The 21,431-nt window shown below is 41.5% G+C and overlaps 1 protein-coding gene across 5 annotated transcripts; it reads right to left on the bottom strand.

The window, feature by feature from the left end:
- Window positions 1–2,997: 2,997 nt before the first annotated feature.
- On the bottom strand, window positions 2,998–20,546 carry LOC147461267 (7-deoxyloganetic acid glucosyltransferase-like). Of its 5 annotated transcripts, XM_086508856.1 has the most exons (6): window positions 19,751–19,889; window positions 19,572–19,672; window positions 19,348–19,395; window positions 19,149–19,229; window positions 18,840–19,002; window positions 2,998–3,314 (listed from the first exon to the last, which is right to left on the bottom strand). In XM_086508856.1, exons 2-5 carry the CDS (start codon window positions 19,591–19,593, stop codon window positions 18,854–18,856), a joined length of 300 nt encoding a protein of 99 aa, XP_086364982.1. In that variant the 5' UTR covers window positions 19,594–19,672; window positions 19,751–19,889; the 3' UTR covers window positions 2,998–3,314; window positions 18,840–18,853. The 5 variants fall into 5 exon arrangements, 3 of the variants coding, with proteins under 3 accessions (XP_086364982.1, XP_086364981.1, XP_086364979.1); XR_015187579.1 differs by having other exon boundaries at window positions 3,008–3,314; window positions 18,886–19,002; window positions 19,149–19,672; XM_086508855.1 differs by lacking the exons at window positions 19,572–19,672; window positions 19,751–19,889 and having other exon boundaries at window positions 3,002–3,314; window positions 18,886–19,002; window positions 19,149–19,381.
- Between the last annotated feature and the right edge of the window lie 885 nt (window positions 20,547–21,431).

Below are 21,431 nucleotides of genomic sequence, written 5' to 3' on the forward strand. Positions count from 1 at the left end.
AACCTCCATTTTTTGGTAGAGAGAGAGAGGTTTCTCAAATCACCTATAGACCTGAGAGAGAGAGAGAGAGAGAGAGAGAGAGAGAGAGAGTCAGCATGGTAGCGGCATCAAACCTCCAAAATTTTTTAAAAAACTCAAAAAATCAAATAAAATATTTTGTGACTGCAATATTGATAGAATGCCACATGAGATGCTCCTTATAACAAAGCTCAATGTTTGTGAGAAAGTAGCTCGGTTTTTTCTTTGCTCGAGAATGTTCGCTCGCCGTTTGGTAAGACTCCCCACACACACTCACACACACTCTCATTGTGTGAAGTGCAAAGTGCAAGATCTCCATATCCTTCTCCAAGCTAGTAGGGGAGTTGAGAGCCTACACCAACATTCTTGGCTATGGAATGAAAATCCAACCAAGAGCCATGCTTCAATGTTTAAGGTTGCCATCTTCTCCATCTTCATTACTATGCTATTATGTATGCTAGCAACAAGAGTGATGATAAGTGAGGAACTACTTCTTTCTCTTATGGAATGTTTCTTCTTCCTCTTCCCTACCCTCATTCTCTACTAGCTCTCTCCACCTTTGAAGGTGTTTGAGGCCTTGGGACTAAGGCTTGGGATAGTTAATGCTTTTTGCAAAGTTTATGTTATGCTCGTGATGCATGAAGAGTTCCATCTTCATTGCATCACCTAGGTCACAAGGAACACAAAGATTGTATTGTACCAAGTCTCTCTTGATGGGAGAAATTAATAATACAAATGCCTATTGGAGGGGGGACCAGCTCCACATAAATTCGGTCCTCAATTGTTGTCATGTTCTCTAAACTCTCTCTCTCTCTCTCTCTCTCTCTCTCTTGCAAAAGTATTGTCCGTGCCAAGTTAACTAAGTACTATGTTTATGTTGCTACCTTCAATTAAGTTCCCCCTCTATGCTCACAAAGTAATCTCACAAAAATGCTTTCTCTACTTTTCCTAATTTTGCTACTCTCAAAGTTCATAGGCCATTTCCATTACAATCACTTGGTCATTTGTACAAGAAACATTATAGAATTTGGGGTCTGGCCCTCGAATCTTTCAAGTGGTAAGTACTCTTGGGGAAGGGAGCTCCTCAGCAATTCTAAAATAGTCGGCAGATTTGATGTTAGAAGATCCATTTGGCAAGGGTGCCCCTTGGTGCCTCTTTGGTTTACAGCTTGCACCCACTCACTTATTGCTATGATGGAACAAGCAGCTACAAAAAGTGAGATTAAAGGGCTTCAACTTAAAATGGAAAACAATTGCTTGTCAAGATGTTTGCTGATGATTCACTTCTCTTTCTCCGAGTGGAGCGGAATAATGTTAGACAAGCCCTGGAGATTGTCTAGTTGTTTTGCCACAGCGTTAAGATCACAATGCAACATAGAAAAATCAAGGCTTATTTCATTGATGGAGGAAGACAATTCGATTCTTCAGGGTGGACTGGAAGGTTGTGAGGAGAGGTAACATCTTTCATCACTTGGGTATGCCTGTTGGGGAAGGGAATACTCACAAAACTGCCTTTGACTAGCCTTCAAGAAAAAATAAAAAATAAAAAATAAAATGAAAATTGGCAGTTCATCTTGATCCCTTTCCACTGTAGAGCCACGATACTTTACACCTTCTTCATCCCGTTTATAACCTTCACATCACCATTCCTACAATTATCCCAAAAAAATTGAAACTCCTTCTCACCAATCAAAGAGTTTTTGTGGAGAAATAAGCTTTTTCTAATAGCAAACCTTGGTAGTGGGATAAATGGGCGGCGATTGGAAAGCCAAAAGCTCACGGAGGACTTGGCATCCATGGCCCTGTCACTCATGATAAAGCATTATGTGCCAAAGTTTTTTACACCCTTGCCATTTTGAAGAGAGTTGGGTAGTGATGGCAAGGGAAATGGAAATGGCAATGGAAACCCCCATGAGGTCTAAAGGAGGTTCATGGTCCAACCTCGACATACAAAACAAGCTTTTACCCCCTTTTGGAGTTAGGGCTCAAGTAGAAGGTTTTACTAGGAGATTTATTGAAAAATGTTGTAAAGCTACAGATTCACTCAAGTGGAAGGAAGAGATAAGATACTGGAGAGGTACTACTTGGAACTGGTCCTTGTGGGTCCCATTGTGGAAGGCTTGGGTAGAAATAACTACTGGATTAAAATAGATAGGAATCTTAACAACAAGGGCTTTGTCAACTTGGATTCGCTTTGGGATTATCAAAAAGGAGATTGGAGCACAATCAAACATCTGAAGCTCTCTAACAATCTATGCTCTAGGAGGAAATCCTCATTGGAAGATTACTTTAAAAGATCTCAAACATTGCCCTTCCTCCTTGCTCCACACCACTTGATTGGAAAGCTCGAGGGATTCACTATTAGTAATGGGGGGATGTCACCTGCGTGCATCAAAATTAGAGAAACCCCCCTACGTACGGTATCTTACATGCTAACCTACCCCCCTACATATGGACAAGATACGTACGTTCTCGCGATGAGCCATCCCCCCTCATACGGATTTTGTACCGAATGTAATGACCCACTATTTTATGTATACTAGTAACATAACAATTTAGAAGCACATGCTGTTGTAAAAATACATGATGAAGTACAAATGAACAACAAGTGTACAGTGTAGTGTGTTTTCATTTGCAATAGATGCTAAGAGAACAAACCGTGAAAAACAACAAATATAATGAATACTAAATTAAAATAAACCAATCGTTTTCAATGTAATTTGTCAAAAAATGAATAGCATTTACCTTGTAAACTGATACAAATCTCAATCTCAAAACATATGATAGTAGCCACCAACTTAGTAGGCTTCCCACATGGGATTTAAGGCACACATATGAAATGGATTGTTCTTTAAATAACAAATAATGCATACTCTTAAAGAACCATGAAAAACTTCACTCATCAAATCAAAACACATTACAAAACAACCCATTAAAAGATTAATCTTTTTGAACAAAAACAATTATATGTGATATGAACGCACGTATATGCTTAAGCAAAGTGAAACTTTTAAAAAAGCACCATCTGTATTTAATTTTGAGTTTGTACATAAAATATAAATCTTAAAATTTTTGCCAGAGTCTCCTTTGTACGAAGACCTATTTCTCAAAAAAAAACCAGTACACCCTTTTCTTGGGCTCCCACATAGGATTTTCATCAGATAATTTCTTTTTCCAAAAAAATTGTCCACCTCATCTTGGGCTCCCACGTGGGATTTAAGGATTATCTTACACATTAAAATCAAGCACATTTTCAATAGAGTCAAAGTAATCCAACTTCAAAGTGATAGTATGACCTGCATATCATAGTACATAGGAAACTTCCAATCACAAAGTCTAATCACATGATTACCAAAATGCCACATCCACATCGATAGGCGATCATGTACAAAACAAACACAAAATGAAATCATAAAAGTAGCCTACCAAATTAAATTAAGAACCCTCAAAATCAAACTACATTCCAACTGTTAATATGTCATGCTTCTCATACTACACAATCAACAAAATGGCATGTCCATGTCATATGGCTGCTGTGTACATAAAATGCATAAATCAAAACATCAAAATGAAATGTATAAACAAAGTTTCCTAAACAAAGTGTGCATCCCTTAATCAACATTTCACTGGTCCACATGCCATGTCGGACAAACATCTTTCATAGAGCACATCATCTTTTTATGCAAGTACTTTTATCTAGGTACTGAGCACAATTCTAATTCAATATTTTCAAAGCGTAGTCATCCCTCATCTTTGCCACTTGATTGATTTACTTGCTCCCTTTGTAGCTTTTCAGATAACAAATATTGTGTATCTATATATTTGGCACGCTTACTCTTCTCTCTTTCTACACACCAAGCCAAATCCCAAGCCTTTGAGCTTTATCGACTGAACACCTTCGTGAAGAGCTTCATATAAATCATGGACGTACTTCTCCATGTTACCAATGTAACTATAAGCCGACTGGCAAGCTTTGTCTTTGCTTATAGCAAAGGTTTCCTTGGAGACCGCACTTACAATTTATTTTTCAAGCATTTTGTCTATGAGCGTCTCATTTTGCACAATACTTTGTACCTGCTTCTCCGGTAATTCACTAATCACCTTGCAGAGAGTTGACCTTAGAGACTAAAGAAATGCCTTCTTCTTACCCTCTGCCATAATGACTATATAGATATACTATTAAAAAGAAGAAGCATTCAAGTCAACCTACATATATATATATATATATATATATACACACACACACACCTAGATGAATCCAGGATAAGCCCAAATTCACCCTTAAAGGAAAGTGCAAGGTATAGACCCATGGTAGCCACCCACAAGACAATATAACCATCAACTCCATCATGCATAGTATTGACTAAATACCATGACATCCCCACTAACGTCGTCGGTGCCCAATAGTGGGTGTAGAACTAGGTACTAACAAATGCTCCCAAAACACAACACACACCACACGCATGTTACCATATACATGTGGTAGTGATGTGTGTGAACACACTAGGACCGGCGGGGCATTTCTTCCCTCTTTAGGAGGTTTTTTCCCCCGTGCATTGTATATATGCCCATCACTCTAGGGCTATCTATCTTTCCATTGCACACTAAGTAACACACTCTCTATTGTGTGCCTTGAGCTTCCTTCGTCTTCTCCAAGCTGTGTGTTTCTCTGCAACCCTAATTCCAACAATTGGTATCAGAGCAGGTCGCGTCCTCCCGGGCATAGTCGCCAGCTGCTCCAGCACACGCCTGCTCACTTTCTCCGATTTCAGTGAGATTTGGCGAGCGTTCGTAGGTCGACAAAAATTTTGGGTGAGCTCAAAGAGCTCGGTCTGCTCAGAATTTTAATTTGGGCTCATTTCGGCCTCCGTTTCCACTACAGGCAGTACTGCACATGCTCTTTCGTCATTTTGTGCAAAATTTTTGTCAGTGCGGTTTTCTCCATAGCAGGTGCCTTATAGTCTTCTACGGTTTTTTCTATATAGCACAGGTTGTTCCCGCTCCGTTTCTTCTATTTTTGGGCAGTTTTCACATCAGGTGCAGCATTTACCATGGCTGACAACAACAACATAGATGTGTTCAAGATGTTTGCTACTGAGGACAGGTTGGATGGGGACAACTACCCTATGTGGCCTTATATGATGCAACACATTCTTGTGTCAAAGGGCGTCTCGAACATTGTGCAGGGTATTGATGTACGTCCTGGTTCTGAGGATGTAGGCGATGTTGAGGATGTTGCAGGTCTTGCTGCAAGGATTGCAGCTGTTAGAGTTGTTTTGCCTACGGCAGAACAAGCTCATTGGGATGTTAAGGATGCACAGGCTCATGCATTGATTGCGTTGTCTGTGAAGCGCACCATTGTTCCTCACATCCGTTCAGCAAAATCTGCAAAACAGGCTTGGGATATTTTAGCAGGTCTTTATGCAAGCCGCAATGAGGCTAAAATTGCTTTCCTGCGTAAAGAGTTGGAGTCGAAGATTATGCATGGGTAAGATGATATGGACACTTTCCTTCCTAGTGTCAAGGATATCAATGAGCAGCTTATTTCTGCAAATGAAGTCATTTCAGACAGTTTCCTTTTGCAGATTGTTCTTGATGCCTTACCAGATTCCTACCAGACTTTTGCTAGTACTTGAAGACTGATGACCCAAGGAAATCCTGAAGTTGTCAAGTTTGATGCATTATGCACATTGCTGTTGCAAGAGTCACTTTCTAGAAAAAACAAGACTAGGCAGCGTGCAGTTGAACAGGCTTTTATTGCTTCTCAAAGAAAGGGTGGTAATAGTAATGCAGTCACTTCTTATGGTTCTGCTGCGAGTGGAAAAAATTTTGTTCCTAATGCTTCTGCTGGCAGTACTTCATCTGGCAATTCTGGTGATAAGGCAAAAAGAAGATGTGTTGCCATTATTGTAAATCCAATGATCACTTGATCAAGTCGTGTCCTAAGTTGAAAGCCAAAGAGGCTAAGAAGAAAGAGGGTGATTCCACTCCAAATGCTGGTTCCACTACAAATGCAGCCATTGTTGAGTCTTCTGTGAAAGGAGATTGTGTTGCTGATGTTGATGTAGAATGGTCTTTTAGCGCAGAGTGCACTTACAATCCTGCTGTCCATGATGCATGCTTGTCAGTTGCTGCAGATTCACATGTGTGGTATTTTGATAGTGGTGCTACAAAGCACATTACCTCACAACGTGAATTGCTTACCTCTTTCGAGTCTGTCCCTCCTGGGAATTCAGACACTTGTGCCAACAATGCCTCTTATCCAATTCAGGGAGTTGGAAAGATTGTGCTCACTGCTGCTAATGGCAGTTCCTTCACACTTTTTGATGCACTTTATGTACTAAGGATCAAGAAGAATCTCTTGTCTGTATCCGCACTTGCTAGACTTGGACTTGTAGTCAAATTTGTGGATGACAGATGTACAGTTCATGATCTCAATTTTGGTGATGAAATTGTTGCATTTGGCCTTTTGTGTCGTGGGCTGTATAAGCTCACTTTGTATGACAAGTGTGGACAAAACTTTGCAAATGCTGTTGCAAATTCAAGGGCTATTTCAGATGCAAAACTTTGGCATGCACGTTTTGGTCATTTGAATTTTGCCAGTTTGCTGCGTTTGCAAAAATCTGATATGGTTGCTTCTTTGCTGCCTCTTGAAGCACCTGTCAAACATGTTTGTGAAGGCTGTATTTTGGGTAAGATGCAGCGTTCTAAGTTTCCAAGGGATGGTTCAGGTCGGGCCACACGCAGGTTGCAGCTTGTGCATAGTGATGTTTGTGGGCCCATGCAAACTCCATCCTTGCGCAATTACCTGTACTTCGTGAATTTCATTGATGATTACTCCAGGCATGCATGGGTATTTCCGCTTAAAGAGAAGTCCAAAGTTTTTATGTGCTTCAAACAATTTCTGGCTATGGCTGAAAATGTCTCGAAATGTACTATGGGCACCCTCCGTTCCGATCGAGGGGGGGAGTATATGTCTCATGAATTTAATGCATTTCTGGCTAGTCGTGGGATAAAACACCAATGTACAGTGCCTTATACGCCTCAGAAAAATGGTGTTGCTGAGAGGAAAAACAGGTCACTGACGGAAATGGCACGATGTATGGTCAAAAGTCAAGCTTTACCGCATTCTTTTTGGCTTGAGGCCATCGTGTGTGCCACTTATGTACTTAATAGGTGTCCTACAAAAGCTTTGCAGTCTATTACTCCATATGAAGCATGTCATGATAGAAAGCCTTCTATTGAGCACATGCGTGGTTTTGGCTGTTTGGCATATGCTTTGGTGCCACAAGTGCAACACAGAAAATTGGATGATAAGGCTGTCAAATGTATTTTTGTTGGTTATAGTGCTGAAAGCAAAAGTTACAGGTTGTATCATCCGCAAAAAAAAAACGTATTCTGGTTTCTCGGGATGTAGTGTTTGTGGAAGATTCTGTTCAGCCCTTGTTGTCATGTACTAGAGACAGTAATGTAAGCTCACAGGACATTTATGACACTTTGTTGCCTCTTTTCAGTGGTGGAAATACGAATGTAAGTTCCAATGAGGCAAATGTACAGCCTATGGGGGTTTCTGAAAATGTTTTAGATCAGCCTATTACTGATGCAGATGTACTTGATGAGGAAAGGGCTGAAAATGAGCAGGCTAGAGGTATGCCAAAATCGCTGGTGCACACTTTGCGTGATAGTAAATTGGATGCACCTTTGTCTAGTCGTACTCGTTCAGGCTCTCGCCATGCATCTTATGCATCAAATTGTTATGCTTTGGCTGTGTCTAGCTTACATGATGTTGAGGAGCCTCTGACTTTTGATGAAGCACAAATTTTAAAAAAAATGGATGGCTACCATGCAATCAGAATATGATGCACTTATAGAAAATGACACATGGACTTTATGTGATTTGCCTCCTGGCAAAAAGGCCATTGGTACGAAGTGGGTTTACAAGTTGAAACCCAAGCCGGATGGTGAGATCGATCGCGATAAGGCTCGACTTGTTGCAAAGGGTTATGCACAACAAAAAGGCATAGATTATGAAGAGACTTTTGCTCCCACTTGTCGTATGACTACTGTGCGTTTTCTATGTGCATTGGCAACTCATTTTGGTTGGGATGTACATCAATCAGACATTGTTACTGCTTTCTTGAATGGTGACATATTTGAGGAAGTTTATGTAACACAACCTCGCCGTTTTGTCATAAAAGGACAAGAGGACAAAGTGTGCAAATGTAACAAGGCTTTGTATGGGTTGAAGCAATCTCCTCGTTCTTGGTATGAGAAAGCTGACACTCATTTGGTCAAACAAGGCTTTCGTAATAGTCCAACAGAAACCACATTGTATGTAAAGCGTGAGGGTGATGTACTTCTCATTGTGGTTCTTTATGTTGATGATTTGCTGATCACTGGACCAAATGAGAGACATATTGTTGAATTTGAGGCTGATTTGAATGCTACTTTCAAGATGAAAGATTTGAGGCTGTTGCATCATAGCTTGGGTATACAGTTTAAGCAGTGTGATGGTGGTATTGCCTTGTGTCAGAAAAGTTACATAGAGACATTGCTATGTAAGTTTGGACTTGAGGATTGCAAACCTATTGTCACTCCCATGGAAATAGGTTTGAAGTTGAGTCTACATGATGCTGGCGATCCTGCTGATGTCACTCTTTACCAAACTGCTGTTGACTGCCTCATTTATGTATGCAATACGAGGCCAGATATTCAGTTTGCAGTCTCACAGGTCAGCAGATTTATGCATAGCCCAGGGTCTAAGCATTGGCAGGCTGTCAAGAGGATTTTTCGCTACCTTAGTGGCACTTTACATCTTGGCTTGTTTTATCCCAAGGGGGGATCATTGCCGCCAGACTTACATGCTTTTTCGGACTCAGATTGGGCTGGTTGTTTTGACACACGAGTGTCCACAAGTTGTTTTTGTTTCATGCTTGACAGTTCATGTATATCATGGTTGAGCAAGAAGCAACCTACTGTGGCCACTTCGAGTTGTGAGGCTGAGTACAGGGCAATCTTCACAGCTACGGTTGAGTGTGTATGGCTCAGACGCCTTATGGCTAATTTGGGTGTTGGACAGGACACTGCCAACACTATCTACATTGATAGTCAGAGCGCATTGGTAGCTGCGAGGAACCCAGTTTTTCATGCTCGCACAAACACATTGAGGTGCATTACCACTATGTCAGGGAGAGGCTCTCAGCAGGAGAGATCAGCTTGGCTTATGTGCAAACATAGGACAACCTTGCAGATCTTTTCACAAAGGCATTGTCTCATGAGAAGCTTGAAGCTTTCCGCAAAGCTTTGGGCTTACTCCCCTTTGTGGACACTCCAGGGGGGATTTGTTACCATATACATGTGGTAGTGATGTGTGTGAACACATCACTACCCGGCGGTCCTAGTGTGTGTGAACACACTAGGACCGCCAGGGCATTTTTTCCCTCTTTAGGAGGTTTTTTCCCCGTGCATTGTATATACGCCCATCACTCTAGGGCTATCTATCTTTCCATTTCACACTAAGTAACACACTCTCTATTGTGTGCCTTGAGCTTCCTTCGTCTTCTCCAAGCTGTGTGTGTTTCTCTGCAACCCTAATTCCAACAACACACACACACATGAGCATACATAAACACAAAGTTCAGCGTACTGAGTTTCTGTCATGACTCCGGAAATCAAGGGCAAACTCAACCATAATGAAGCCTAGCACTAAAAGAAGCATTAAATCAAAAAAATTAGAACAAAAATGAGGTAGTTGATAGGGCATACGTGTAGAGTGCGCAGGTGATGGAGAAGGTAGAAAAGAAGACTACGCACACACATCGAGACACACACACACACAATCGTTACCCTGCAGCAGCAGCAGTTCAACATGCTGCTCTTCTCTTCTTCTCTTTTCTTTGAACTATTATCCAAAGTATATTTACAACATAGTATAGTCAGTGTCCAGCCTCCAATAGCACAATGGACATATTCTTTAACGTCATATTCTTTAACACTCCCCCTCAAGCTCAGAGTGAGCTTGCATATGATGGATTCCCAATGCTTCACGAAAGTAGCAAAACTTCTCCTTTCCAAGAGCTTTTGTGAATATATCCGCAACTTGATCATTTGTCTTCACATACACCAAATCAATCTCATTTTCCAAAACTTTTTCTCTAATGAAGTGATAATGTACCTCAATGTGTTTAGTGCGAGCATGGTAGACTGGATTCTTTGCCAACATGATGCTGCTAATATTGTCACAATATATAATGACACTGTCAAGAAAGTCAAAACCAAAGTCTACCATAAGTACTCTCAACCATGACTCTTCACATGCTGCCAAAGCTGCTCCACGATATTCAGCTTCTGTACTTGATAATGCTATAGTTGATTGCTTCTTGCTACTCCAACTTATCATACCATTGCCAATGGAAAATGCATAACCACTTGTAGATCTTCTATCCATAAAACCTCCTGCCCAATCTGCATCTGTGTAACCATAAAGACAAAGCTTCCCATTCTTTTCATAAAACATTCCATAACTGACAGTGGCTTTCACATATCCCATAATCCGTCTCACTGCATCAAGATGACTTTTACATGGCTTTTGCATGAATTGACTCACAACACCCACTGCATAACTCAAATCTGGCCTTGTCATTGTCAAGTAAACAAGGCTTCCAACCATTTCGCGGTACATAGTGACATCCTCAATGTAATGTCCATCATCAAACAACTTCACATTTTGATCAAGAGGTGTATCAACCGGTTTGCACGCTGTCATTCCATACTTCTCAAGCATATCCAACGCGTATTGTCTTTGTATCATCCAAAGTCCTGATAAAGTGTTGACAATTTCAATTCCCAAGAAATATCTCAACTCACCAAGGTCCTTCATGTTGAATTCTCTCAACAAACTCTTCTTGACATGCAAAATTTGCTCATCATGACTTCCAGTGAGAATCAATTAGTCATCAACATAGATAACAATAATAATGATCTCTCCATCAACATGCTTCAAAAACAATGAGTGATCAGCAGTAGACTGTTTAAATCCAATCTTATTCAAGAATCTGGTTATCTTTTCACACCAAGCTCTAGATGCTTGCTTCAAACCATACAATGCTTTCTTCAACTTACACATAATATGGAAACTCTGGATGTTGATAACCCTCTGGATGTATCATATAAACTTCTTCTTCCAAGTCACCATTCAAGAATGCATTATCCACATCCATTTGCCGTAACTTCCAACCAAACATACTTGCCATTGCTATCACCAATCTAACTGTTATCATCTTTGCAACTGGACTAAGTGTCTCATCATAATTAAGACCTTTTTTCTGTGAATAACCTTTAGCAACAAGCCTCGCTTTGTATCTTTCCACACTACCATCTGACTTGCACTTGACTTTGTATACCCATTTTGAACCAATTGCTTTCTTTCCACTTGGCAAGCGAACCAAATTCCAAGTGTCATTCTTCACAAGAGCATCCATCTCATCATCCATAGCTGACTCCCATTCTGATTTTCCAATTGCCTCTTGAAAACATGTAGGCTCTTTATGTTGCACACGTGAAACCATGCATGCATAATGTGTACGCATGTAACCGTTGTATGTCAATCTATCAACTGGATAACGCACCCTCTCTGATCTTCTCAACTGTGGTGCACTCTTCTCTTCAAGTCTTGCATATGGGGGTACATATTTATCAATATTCTTACTGCCAGGTGTCCGCAAATGTGGTAAACCATGCTCTTCATCGAGGCTTTCATCCCCAGAACACTCTTCAACCACTTTCTTCTTGCCTTTCTCGTCTTGCTTCTTATCTCGCAAACGACCGCTCCATGGGTTGACACTTCATGTACTCTCCTCTGCCATATGTGGTCCTGAAATAGTTCTTGTTGATGGTCCTGGCTTATCAACAACATGACGCACATTCTCTTGCTCTTCATACTCATCTTCTATCATCATTGGCTTTGGTTTATACCATGGTTCATGCTCACAAAATCTGACATCTCTACTGACATAAACTTGTCTTGTCGTAGGATCATAGCACTTGTAACCTTTCTTTTCAACTAGGTAGCCCAAGAATATACACTTCACTACCTTTGGCTCCATCTTCTTTCTTGCTTCATTTGGCACATGAACATAGCAAACACGTCCAAAAACTTTCATGTAGAAAATTGTTGGCTTGATCCCATAAAGTCTCTCATAAGGTGAAATTTCATGAATGACAGCAGTTGGTGTTCAATTCATAATGTGTACTGCTGTATGAACAGCTTCAGCCCAATATGTTAATGGCATATTCATCTCATTCATCATGGCTCTTGCAATCTCTGCTATGACTCTATTCTTTCTCTCAGCAACTCCATTTTGTTGTGGTGTGTATCTGCAAGTAATTTGTCTTCTTATGCCTTGTGCACGCAAGTAATCATCAAAACTGTGTGACATGTACTCTCCCCCTCCATCTGTGCGTAGGCATTTAATTTGACAACATTCTCTTTCTCAACCATAACTTTGAACTCCAAGAATACCTCAAATGCCTGTGACTTTGCCTTTAGAAAGTAAACCCATGTCATTCTGCTGTAATCATCCGTGAATGTGATAAAATATCGACAACCATTTGGCATAGCATGATCACAAGGTCCCCAAATATCTGAATGAACAATTTCCAAAGGACTTTGGCTAATTATCCCCCTCTTTGGAAATGGTAAACGAAATTGCTTTCCAAATTGACAAGCTTCACAAACATGATCAAAATTCAATCTGCCAAACTTTGGTAATCCACGTACAATTTGATTTGAATGCATATGATTTAGTCTTCTAAAATTGACATGACCAATCCTCTTATGCCATAACTCTACCCAATCATCTTGAGTGGCTGATTTGTTTGCATACATACCGCTGTGCAAACATGGATCTCCAGCTTCCAATGAGAACAAGCGACCTTTCTTTCTTCCACGTGCCAATATCTTGCCTGGTCTACCTTTGTGAAACTCCTCTATGAAGCAGCCATAACGATTAAAACGGACTTGCAACCCTTGATCTGTCATTTGTCCAACTGATGCTAAATTCTTTGTGATTGAAGGCACATATAGAACATCTCCCAATGTGTTGTATGTCCCGTCTTTTTCTAGCAATGGAACTGAACCAACATGTGTAATCCGATGCATAGTATCATCACCTGTAGCGACAAACTCATCCTCTTCTAACTTCTCTTTTCTGTCAAAACATTCACCATGATATGTCATATGATTTGTGGCACCACTATCTAAATACCAATCATATGTATGATGTGGCTCCACCATGCTTCCAACAACATGCTCCATAGGAAATAAATGTCCACTCGATCTGTTGTCATATATATTTTGATCATGAGGATTGTATCTAGCAAAGTTTCCTCCATGTCTGCCATAACCTCGGTCTCTTCCACCACAATCACGATTTTGATTTAGCCTTGTGTAACATTCTCTTTCAAAGTGACCATAAATGCCACATCTCTTACAATATCCATCTCTTTGAGGATGTACAAATCGTCCACCTCCACGTCCACGATTTCGGGCTCTCCCCCTGCCTCTTTGGCTATAATCATTGTAACTTTGACTTTGTTGGTTTTGCCATTGACCTCTTCCAACATTGTTTCCACGACCATAGTTTCCTCTTCCACCTCTAATGTTTCCACGACCTCTAGAGTAAAAAACCTGATCTCTGGAATTGTTATTTGATGTAGAAGGACCTGACTTGCCTAACTTCACCTCTTCTTGCAAACAAAAGTTTACTAACTCTTCAAAATCAGGCATGTGTCCTCGAACAGATATAGATGTATCCAATGACTTGTATTCCGGTCCCAAACCATTCAATGTCACTGAAACTAAGTCATCATCTAGAACTTCAACATTAATGCTCGCAAGATCTTCTTGTATTTGCTTTATCTCTGTCACATAATCTGATATGGATCTATTTCCTCGCCATACACAATGTAACCTTTGCTTCAAGTGAACTTTTCGTGGTTCTGTATTGGAGCTGTTCATTCTTGCTAGTATCTCCCATGCTTCCTTTGGAGACTGAGCCTTCTTCACATGTGGTATAAAGAAGTCACTAATGCATAGTGAAATCCAATGCATCACTTTCCTTGAATTCTCGATCCCCTTCTTGTAAGCTTCTACTCCTACTTGCCATGTTTTGTGTGCTTCAACATTCTCTCTATTTGGTTCCAAACCAACCTCGGGACACTCTTGTTCACCTGTAATGTAATCCCATAAACCTTTGCCCATGATAAATTTCTCCATCCTGTAAGACCATATGCTGTAGTTCTCTCTGGTCAGCTTCTCTCCAACAATCTGTGTGACTTGAGTTGAACTTTCTGCCATCTTCACTCTCTCAATTTCTTCCAAAGGATTTTGACAAAATTTTGGCAGAGTTTCATTTGTATTTGGACAATATCTCAAGTGACAATCTCAACCAAAGTGCTCATAAACACTGACAGAAAATCTCTCACTGCCAAGGGAAAATCCACTAACTCACTTTGCCACAGACTGACTCAGTACTATGCATAAATACTCTAAAACAATGTCCACATGGACCTATATGCAAATGCAATCCATACGCTGTCATGTACCACATATCCATACATCCACCTTCTTCCCATAGTCGTAAACGACATATGAGGTCTTTCGGGGGGCTAGTCGGGGGTTCGCTCCAGTACCTAATCCACCTTGCCAAGGTACCAAAGCTCCCAAGGCAAGGCTTCAAAAAACCTCACTCGACCCTCACAAAGGCTGCAGTTTTCGAAAATACATTAACCGCATATCCATACATAACCACAAAGTACTCAATTTGACAATATAACCGCCTCAACTTCTTTCCACAACCTTTCTTACATAGGCGGCTGTCCATAACGGACCCACAACAACCAAACATAATCTTCGATAACACAATATCATGATGCAAAAGCTCTATGTCGCTCTCCAAAACCTGTGTAAATGCTGAATTCTTCACCTGTAACTTGTAAATCTACTGCCGAGTGCAAAACTGGACATCCCCTATGCTTGTGTGAGCTGGCTGTTTGCTGCAAAAAAATTGCAGATTTTGGAAAATCTGAGTATGCTAATGCACCCGGAATGCCCAAAAACATAAAGATAGACTCCTGGATCACTGTATTCCGAGTTCGGGTGAGGGAGTTATGACCAAAAAACCTCTCTTTTTTGCTATTTTTCAGAGCTACAGAAACCTGTGTATTGACTGTAGCTCATTAAACTGAGCTCTGATACCACTTTGTAGAGTGCGTAGGTGATGGAGAAGGTAGAAAATAAGACTACGCACACACACCAACACACATCGAGACACTCACACACACACAATCGTTACCCTGCAGTAGGAGCAGTTCAACGTGCTGCTCTTCTCTTCTTCTCTTTTCTTTGAACTATTATCCAAAGTATATTTACAACATAGTATAATCAGTGTCCAGCCTCCCATAGTACAATGGACATATTCTTTAACGTCATATTCTTTAACAATATACACCACAAAAGATAGAAAGAATTAGCACAATATCAACTGGTTGTAACTCGGACGAAAGATCCCCATTTTCAGCCCTCGAAAACACAGCCAAAACAATGATTTTCAGCCACCGAAACAGCCCCGAAATTCAACAGTTAGAAGATCACAGATTTCAGCCCTAAAGTCGTCATTGTCATCACCGTCGTCTCGTCATCGCATAGTCCGAGGTTGCATCAGTCCATTGCATACACATTGTACCACTTTGTGCAATCAATAAGTAGACCACTCTCGTCGACGAGAGTGGGGCCTTCGAAGGAGGGTTTTACAACGTCTCTGGTGTCGTATCTCTCTTCTCTCTCTATCTCTCAGACTCATACACTTGCACGCACATTGTCCACTCACTTTGTTCATGATCATAGCACTTTCCATTAAGAACGGAAGGCTCTCCCTTCCATAAGAATTAAAAGGAACCTTGAGCACATGTCCGAGCACTTATCTTGAGCAAAGTGCAAACAATCATTCCGTTGCACCTAACAACGTCAAACTATCACATCAAAGCTCCTGCATTAACCTAATGTGACACATTGGTATACCACTTTGAAAACTAGAAGAACTAAAGGTGAAAATCAATAGCTCAAGATGGCACACCCGGTCAAGCCATATGACCATGTGACAAATTGAGACTATATTTGCATCAAAGCTCCTACATTAACCTAATGTGACACATTAGTATACCATATTTCACTTTGAAAACTAGAAGAACTGAAGGTGAAAATTGATAGCTCAAGATGGCACACCCGGTCAAGCCATATGACCATGTGACAAATTGAGACTATATTTGCATCAAAGCTCCTGCATTACCTAATGTGACATTGGTATACCATATTTCACTTTGGAAACTAGAAGAACTGAAGGTGAAAAACGATAGCTCAAGATGGCACACCAGGTCAAGCCATATGACCATGTGACAAATTGAGACTATATTTGTAATTATATACAAAATAAAGACATTGTGTATGTGCGACACATAGACCCAAGGTATACTAGACGTCTCTTGGCAAGAAACTATAGCTCAAGATAACACACCCAATAAAGCCATATGACCATGTGGGAAATTGAGACTATAGAATTTGTAAATACATGGGAAAGAAGCTAACAGTCTTAAAAACTTTAACTCTTTTTATCGTAAAAAGAGACACAACTACACATTTGGTAAGAATGGATAGCTCAAGAGACCCGGTCAAGCCATATGGATAGCTAGAAGAGCTTAAGGTAAAAATTGATAGCTCAAGATGGCCCACCCGGTCAAGCCATATGACCATGTGACAAATTGAAACTATATTTGTAATTATATACAAAATAAAGACATTGTGTATGTATGACACATAGACCCAAGGTATGCTATATGTGTCTTTTGCCAAGATGCAAACGAACCGATCGAGTTGCAATCTAGACGTTCATCTAAGTAGAGGCCATAAGAATGAATAAATGCAAAAAAAATCCCAACCATTTGAATGAGTCTCATCTCAAAAATCTGAAGCATTCAGGACACGCAGACCCCGTTTCCAGAGAGTGTAAGCTCTTGTTCAAAAGCAGAATCTCCATCTCTCAACAGGCGATGGGAAAGCATTAGGGCTTTGATGGAGACAATCCAGCCATGAGTCTTACTCACACGCTTGGAAATAGCCTGGACGCATGAACTCACATAAGACCTTGAATAGGACATCAAGTGGAGAACCTCTTGCACTTATTTTTCCTCCATCGGAGTGTCATCATGGCTTGTAGCCTTCACAATAGCTACTTCAAGGTCAACCAAAACCTGCACTTGCTACCTTGGCTAAGGAGATGCTAGTCTGATCCTTCAAAACCCCCAGGGCACTGCAAAGTGACACTTGCATTGGGGCCATCATCAAGACGTAGATCAAACGCACAGGTGAGTTAGTGATGTAACACACAAGAGAAAATAAGTGCTGGCTTCTTTCAAGTACCTACCATTATACCATTTTTGGAGATTGGTAAAATTGTATCTTAGTTAGAGCGCATCACAAATAGTTTAGCTACAATTATCTTTCCTCTTATAGATTACTTAAAGGATTATTAATATATATATATATAGTACGATGTTGAAGCTAATGTGACTATGTCTTGCATGCCCTATTGAGAAATCAATCTCACGATAAAGTGGTCATGAAATTACGAGACCGACTAAGGTGGTCGAGCTGAAGGCCTGACCAAGTGGCTAGGTAAAGCATGTGATCTAGTATGTGTGGGTATCGAATGTTAATCCATTAAGGCCTATCTCAAGGCTTTCATGTTGGCAACCTTCTTAGGTGAGTTAACTTCCAATATGAGCATCGAGCCAACATCGCATGCCCACACTTGTCGATGCTTGAAATACCTAGGATGCGGATGTGGATGTGGCTTACTTTGGGCCATCCTGCATTATGATAAAAACGCATGATACACACCCGAAACTTTTAAATTCCTTTGAAGGGCTAAAGGGTTACCCCTGTTGATCTTTGTCTGCCTTCCCCTCTTTGCGTTTCTCTCTCTCGCTATGTAATGTACTCAAGGCTAAGCTGAGACAAACTTTTCCCCAATGGAAAAATTTTCTAAGATGCATCTTATTGTTCCTCTTTGGAAAACCAATTGTTTAGGTTGTGGTAATGACAAGGGTTATGGTTCAACCCCTACAAAATGTAGATGTGGGTGGGTTCGTGGGCGCAATCCTATTCAACTAGCTGTTGTGAAGCATCCATTGGGGCGGAAAAAAGGTTGCAAATTGAGAAGTTTGAAGATCACACTCAATTCAATGGCATAATTCATCATTCTAGGTTAATTTGTTTGAAATTCATTTGAGTAGTTAATGTGATAAGATTGAAGAGTACCGGATTTTATGAATCTAGGGTGTCTTTTGTCCTATCGGTCCTTACACATAGCTCCTACTTGTCTACTGGAAGCTCAATTGGCAAAGGGCACTATTGATCAATGCAAGTGCTGCTTGCTCTACCAAATTCCACACAATCATGGGAGCATTTTGAGTCGTTAGTGTGATAAGATTGAAGAGTACCGGCTTTTATAAATCTAGGGTGTCTTTTGTCCTATCGGTCCTTACACATAGCTCCTACTTGTCTACTGGAAGCTCAATTGGCAAAGGACACTATTGATCAATGCAAGTGCTGCTTGCTCTACCAAATTCCACACAATCATGGGAGCATGCTGCTCACAAATGACAACCTAACTTATGCTAGAGGAATCACTCGGTGCATACAGGCAGACCAAGATGATTGATTAAAATGGAGAAGCTCAAAGGCAAGATATAATTTAATTACTCACAATGCTATTATATATCACTCATCGGGATTTGGGTAGAGCTTGAAACCTCTTGTGTCTTTGGCTACAGCACGCGCAACAAGCTCCAAGCCTCCAAGACGTAGCATCGAGCAGCTCAGAACAGACTCAAGAGCTCTCGCAGTAGGCGTAGCAGGCTGCAGCGTAACTGGCATAGCAACCGGGTGCAATTAATCCCAAGGACATTGTAAAATTAAGCAAAAAACAACACCTAGTAGCTTTTGTAACACGGAAAATCAAATTTTATTTGTCTGAAAATTGAAGTTGAATGTCCAAAGTTGCATGTTGGCTAACCTGTACTAAATTTTGGCCTTAGAGGAGTAGTTGATGTCATCCACCAGCCCCACTCGAAGAACCCAAAGAAAATGTTGTTGACTGGCAAGGAGGCCATTCAGAAACTCTTCACATTGGGTTTTTGAAAGGATAGTTGTGCTCCCAAAGGAGATGTATAGAACAAATGAGATGGGCTGTTGATCTAGCCAAGCCAAGCAACCTTTGTCTTCTTCCCACAAGCTAGTGACGCTCTCCTCATTGAGAGATTCTACCCAAAACCCCACATCATAAATCAGAACATCACAACATTTAGATAGAGTGGCAATGGCGGAAGCCTCAATATTTTCACAGCTGTTGACGACGACAGCGTGGGCTCGAGTGTCGCACACTTGCCATGACTTGGTTGAGTTGGTCCACAAAGAGACTGTTTTATCTGTGACATACCTGAAATGAGGAATATCTTCATTGCGTAATGTTGGCAGACCAGCAAGTTCCCGAAAAAGCTTTCGCATTTTCTACACCTATTGCTTTTGTTGCCTCCTTCACTGCAAGGCACCAAATTCTACATGTTGAGGGTGGCCTAGGCCTTAAAATCTTAAGAGACAAACAATGAAAATATTCACCTTCAATGTCCTTGAGACCTCGAGGACAGCAAAGGCAAACTTGACTTTACAAACGCTGATGCCCTTTTGAGGATACTATGGTAGCCACTAAACTAGAAGGAACTTTGCGTGCGTGCGTGCGTGCGTGTGTGTGTGTGAGAGAGAGAGAGAGAGAGAGAGAGAGATTCTTCAAGGGATACAAGCTCCCCTAGTGTGAGGTAATGGGTGAACAGAAGGCGTGAAGCGCAGCACGGGTAGAGCACAATGCGGGGAATGCCGAGCTTGTCGGCAACATCTTGGGTAGGGAACATGATGTTGAAGTCCGAGAGGAGGCAGGTGACAGGAGGGCCATGTCGGCTGAGAGAGAGGAGGAGTTGCTCGAGATGGGGGGAAATGGAGACCAAGGCATTGTAGGCTTCCAGCAAGGAGAGCTTGAAGTCGTTGGAGAGGTCGATGCCACGGAGCGGGAGGCGGATGTGGCGGGCAAGTGAATGAGGGGCAGCAGTAGGCGTAGGCGTTATGGCTGGGTAAGGATTGTGGTGCTCCTGTGCCAGAGGCGGGGCATCGGCGGCGTCAGAAGCGGTGATGATGATGCCGGATTGTTGCTTGGCTAGTAGCTTGCAGAAGCGCATGAGCGGGCTGAGATGTCCCGGCACCGGCAAGGGCACCGCCACCACATGCTGCTGCTGCTGCTCTTGCTTCTCACGAGCCATCGCCGTTTCCTCGACTCCCTCTCCGTAAAACTGCTTTGTTTGCTCATCTACACATGGGCTCCAATGCCCTCCATGACTTTCAACAAGTCCCTGCCGATCCTCGATTTTCAAAACCCCCTTCTGGATTTTCAAACACCCCCACAGGGTAGGCTTCTCTCAAGACTAAGGCCCCTGTCACACTGGGACGCCCGCCCCCTTCACTTTTGCAGGTGGCCGCCACCATTTTGTGTCACACAAGGGACTTAAACAAAAGCATGCACGTCAGATGCAGCGAACAGTGCGTAACCAAGTGGATGCGCCTCCGCAATGTGGGCCGATCGCGTGGGGTCAAATCCTATTAGGCATCTTCGCACGCTTACTTTTGAAGCTTGGCCGCTGTTATCAAAAGTTGGTCGAGCAAGCTAGCCCGTCCCTTTGACAAGCTCACGAAGCCAACTTTCACTTTTCCCTCACCGAATCCCAACACGCCATCTCAACATGGCCGCAAATTGCCTGTCCCAGTGTGACAGGGGCCTAAGTGGCACGAGCATGGGAGGGTGGGATCTACGACGGGGGCATTGTGGACTGTAGATCCCAGTGACGATGACGAAAGAAAATTAGGGTACCCTAGATTACTTTTTATTATGACTGTAGATCCTAGTGGTGGCGCCGAAAGTATATTAGGGTACCGTAGATTGGTTATATAGGCTTTGGAGATGAATCACTTCATTATTTTTGGACCACGGCTAGAAAAATACAATTTTCCTAACCGAAAAAAGTAAGGGCAAGCTTGAAATTCTCCCAATTTTTAGGTCAAATTTTAAATCTTTTGCTGGTAGTTACACTAAAGTTTGAAAACTTCTCGGTTTTCTTCAAGGCAAGCTCAAAATCCAACAGGGATTTTAGGATTTCAGCCGGTTAAAATACATTGGACCCCGGTTTTTTTCTAACACTATTTTGGACACAATCGCCTGTTTTGTGAGGTAAAATGTGATAAATTACATGCTAAG

This window comes from Adiantum capillus-veneris, chromosome 3 (genome assembly GCF_014529385.1).
Source record: "Adiantum capillus-veneris isolate H3 chromosome 3, ASM1452938v2, whole genome shotgun sequence".
In the NCBI taxonomy this organism is placed as follows: Eukaryota; Viridiplantae; Streptophyta; class Polypodiopsida; order Polypodiales; family Pteridaceae; genus Adiantum; species Adiantum capillus-veneris.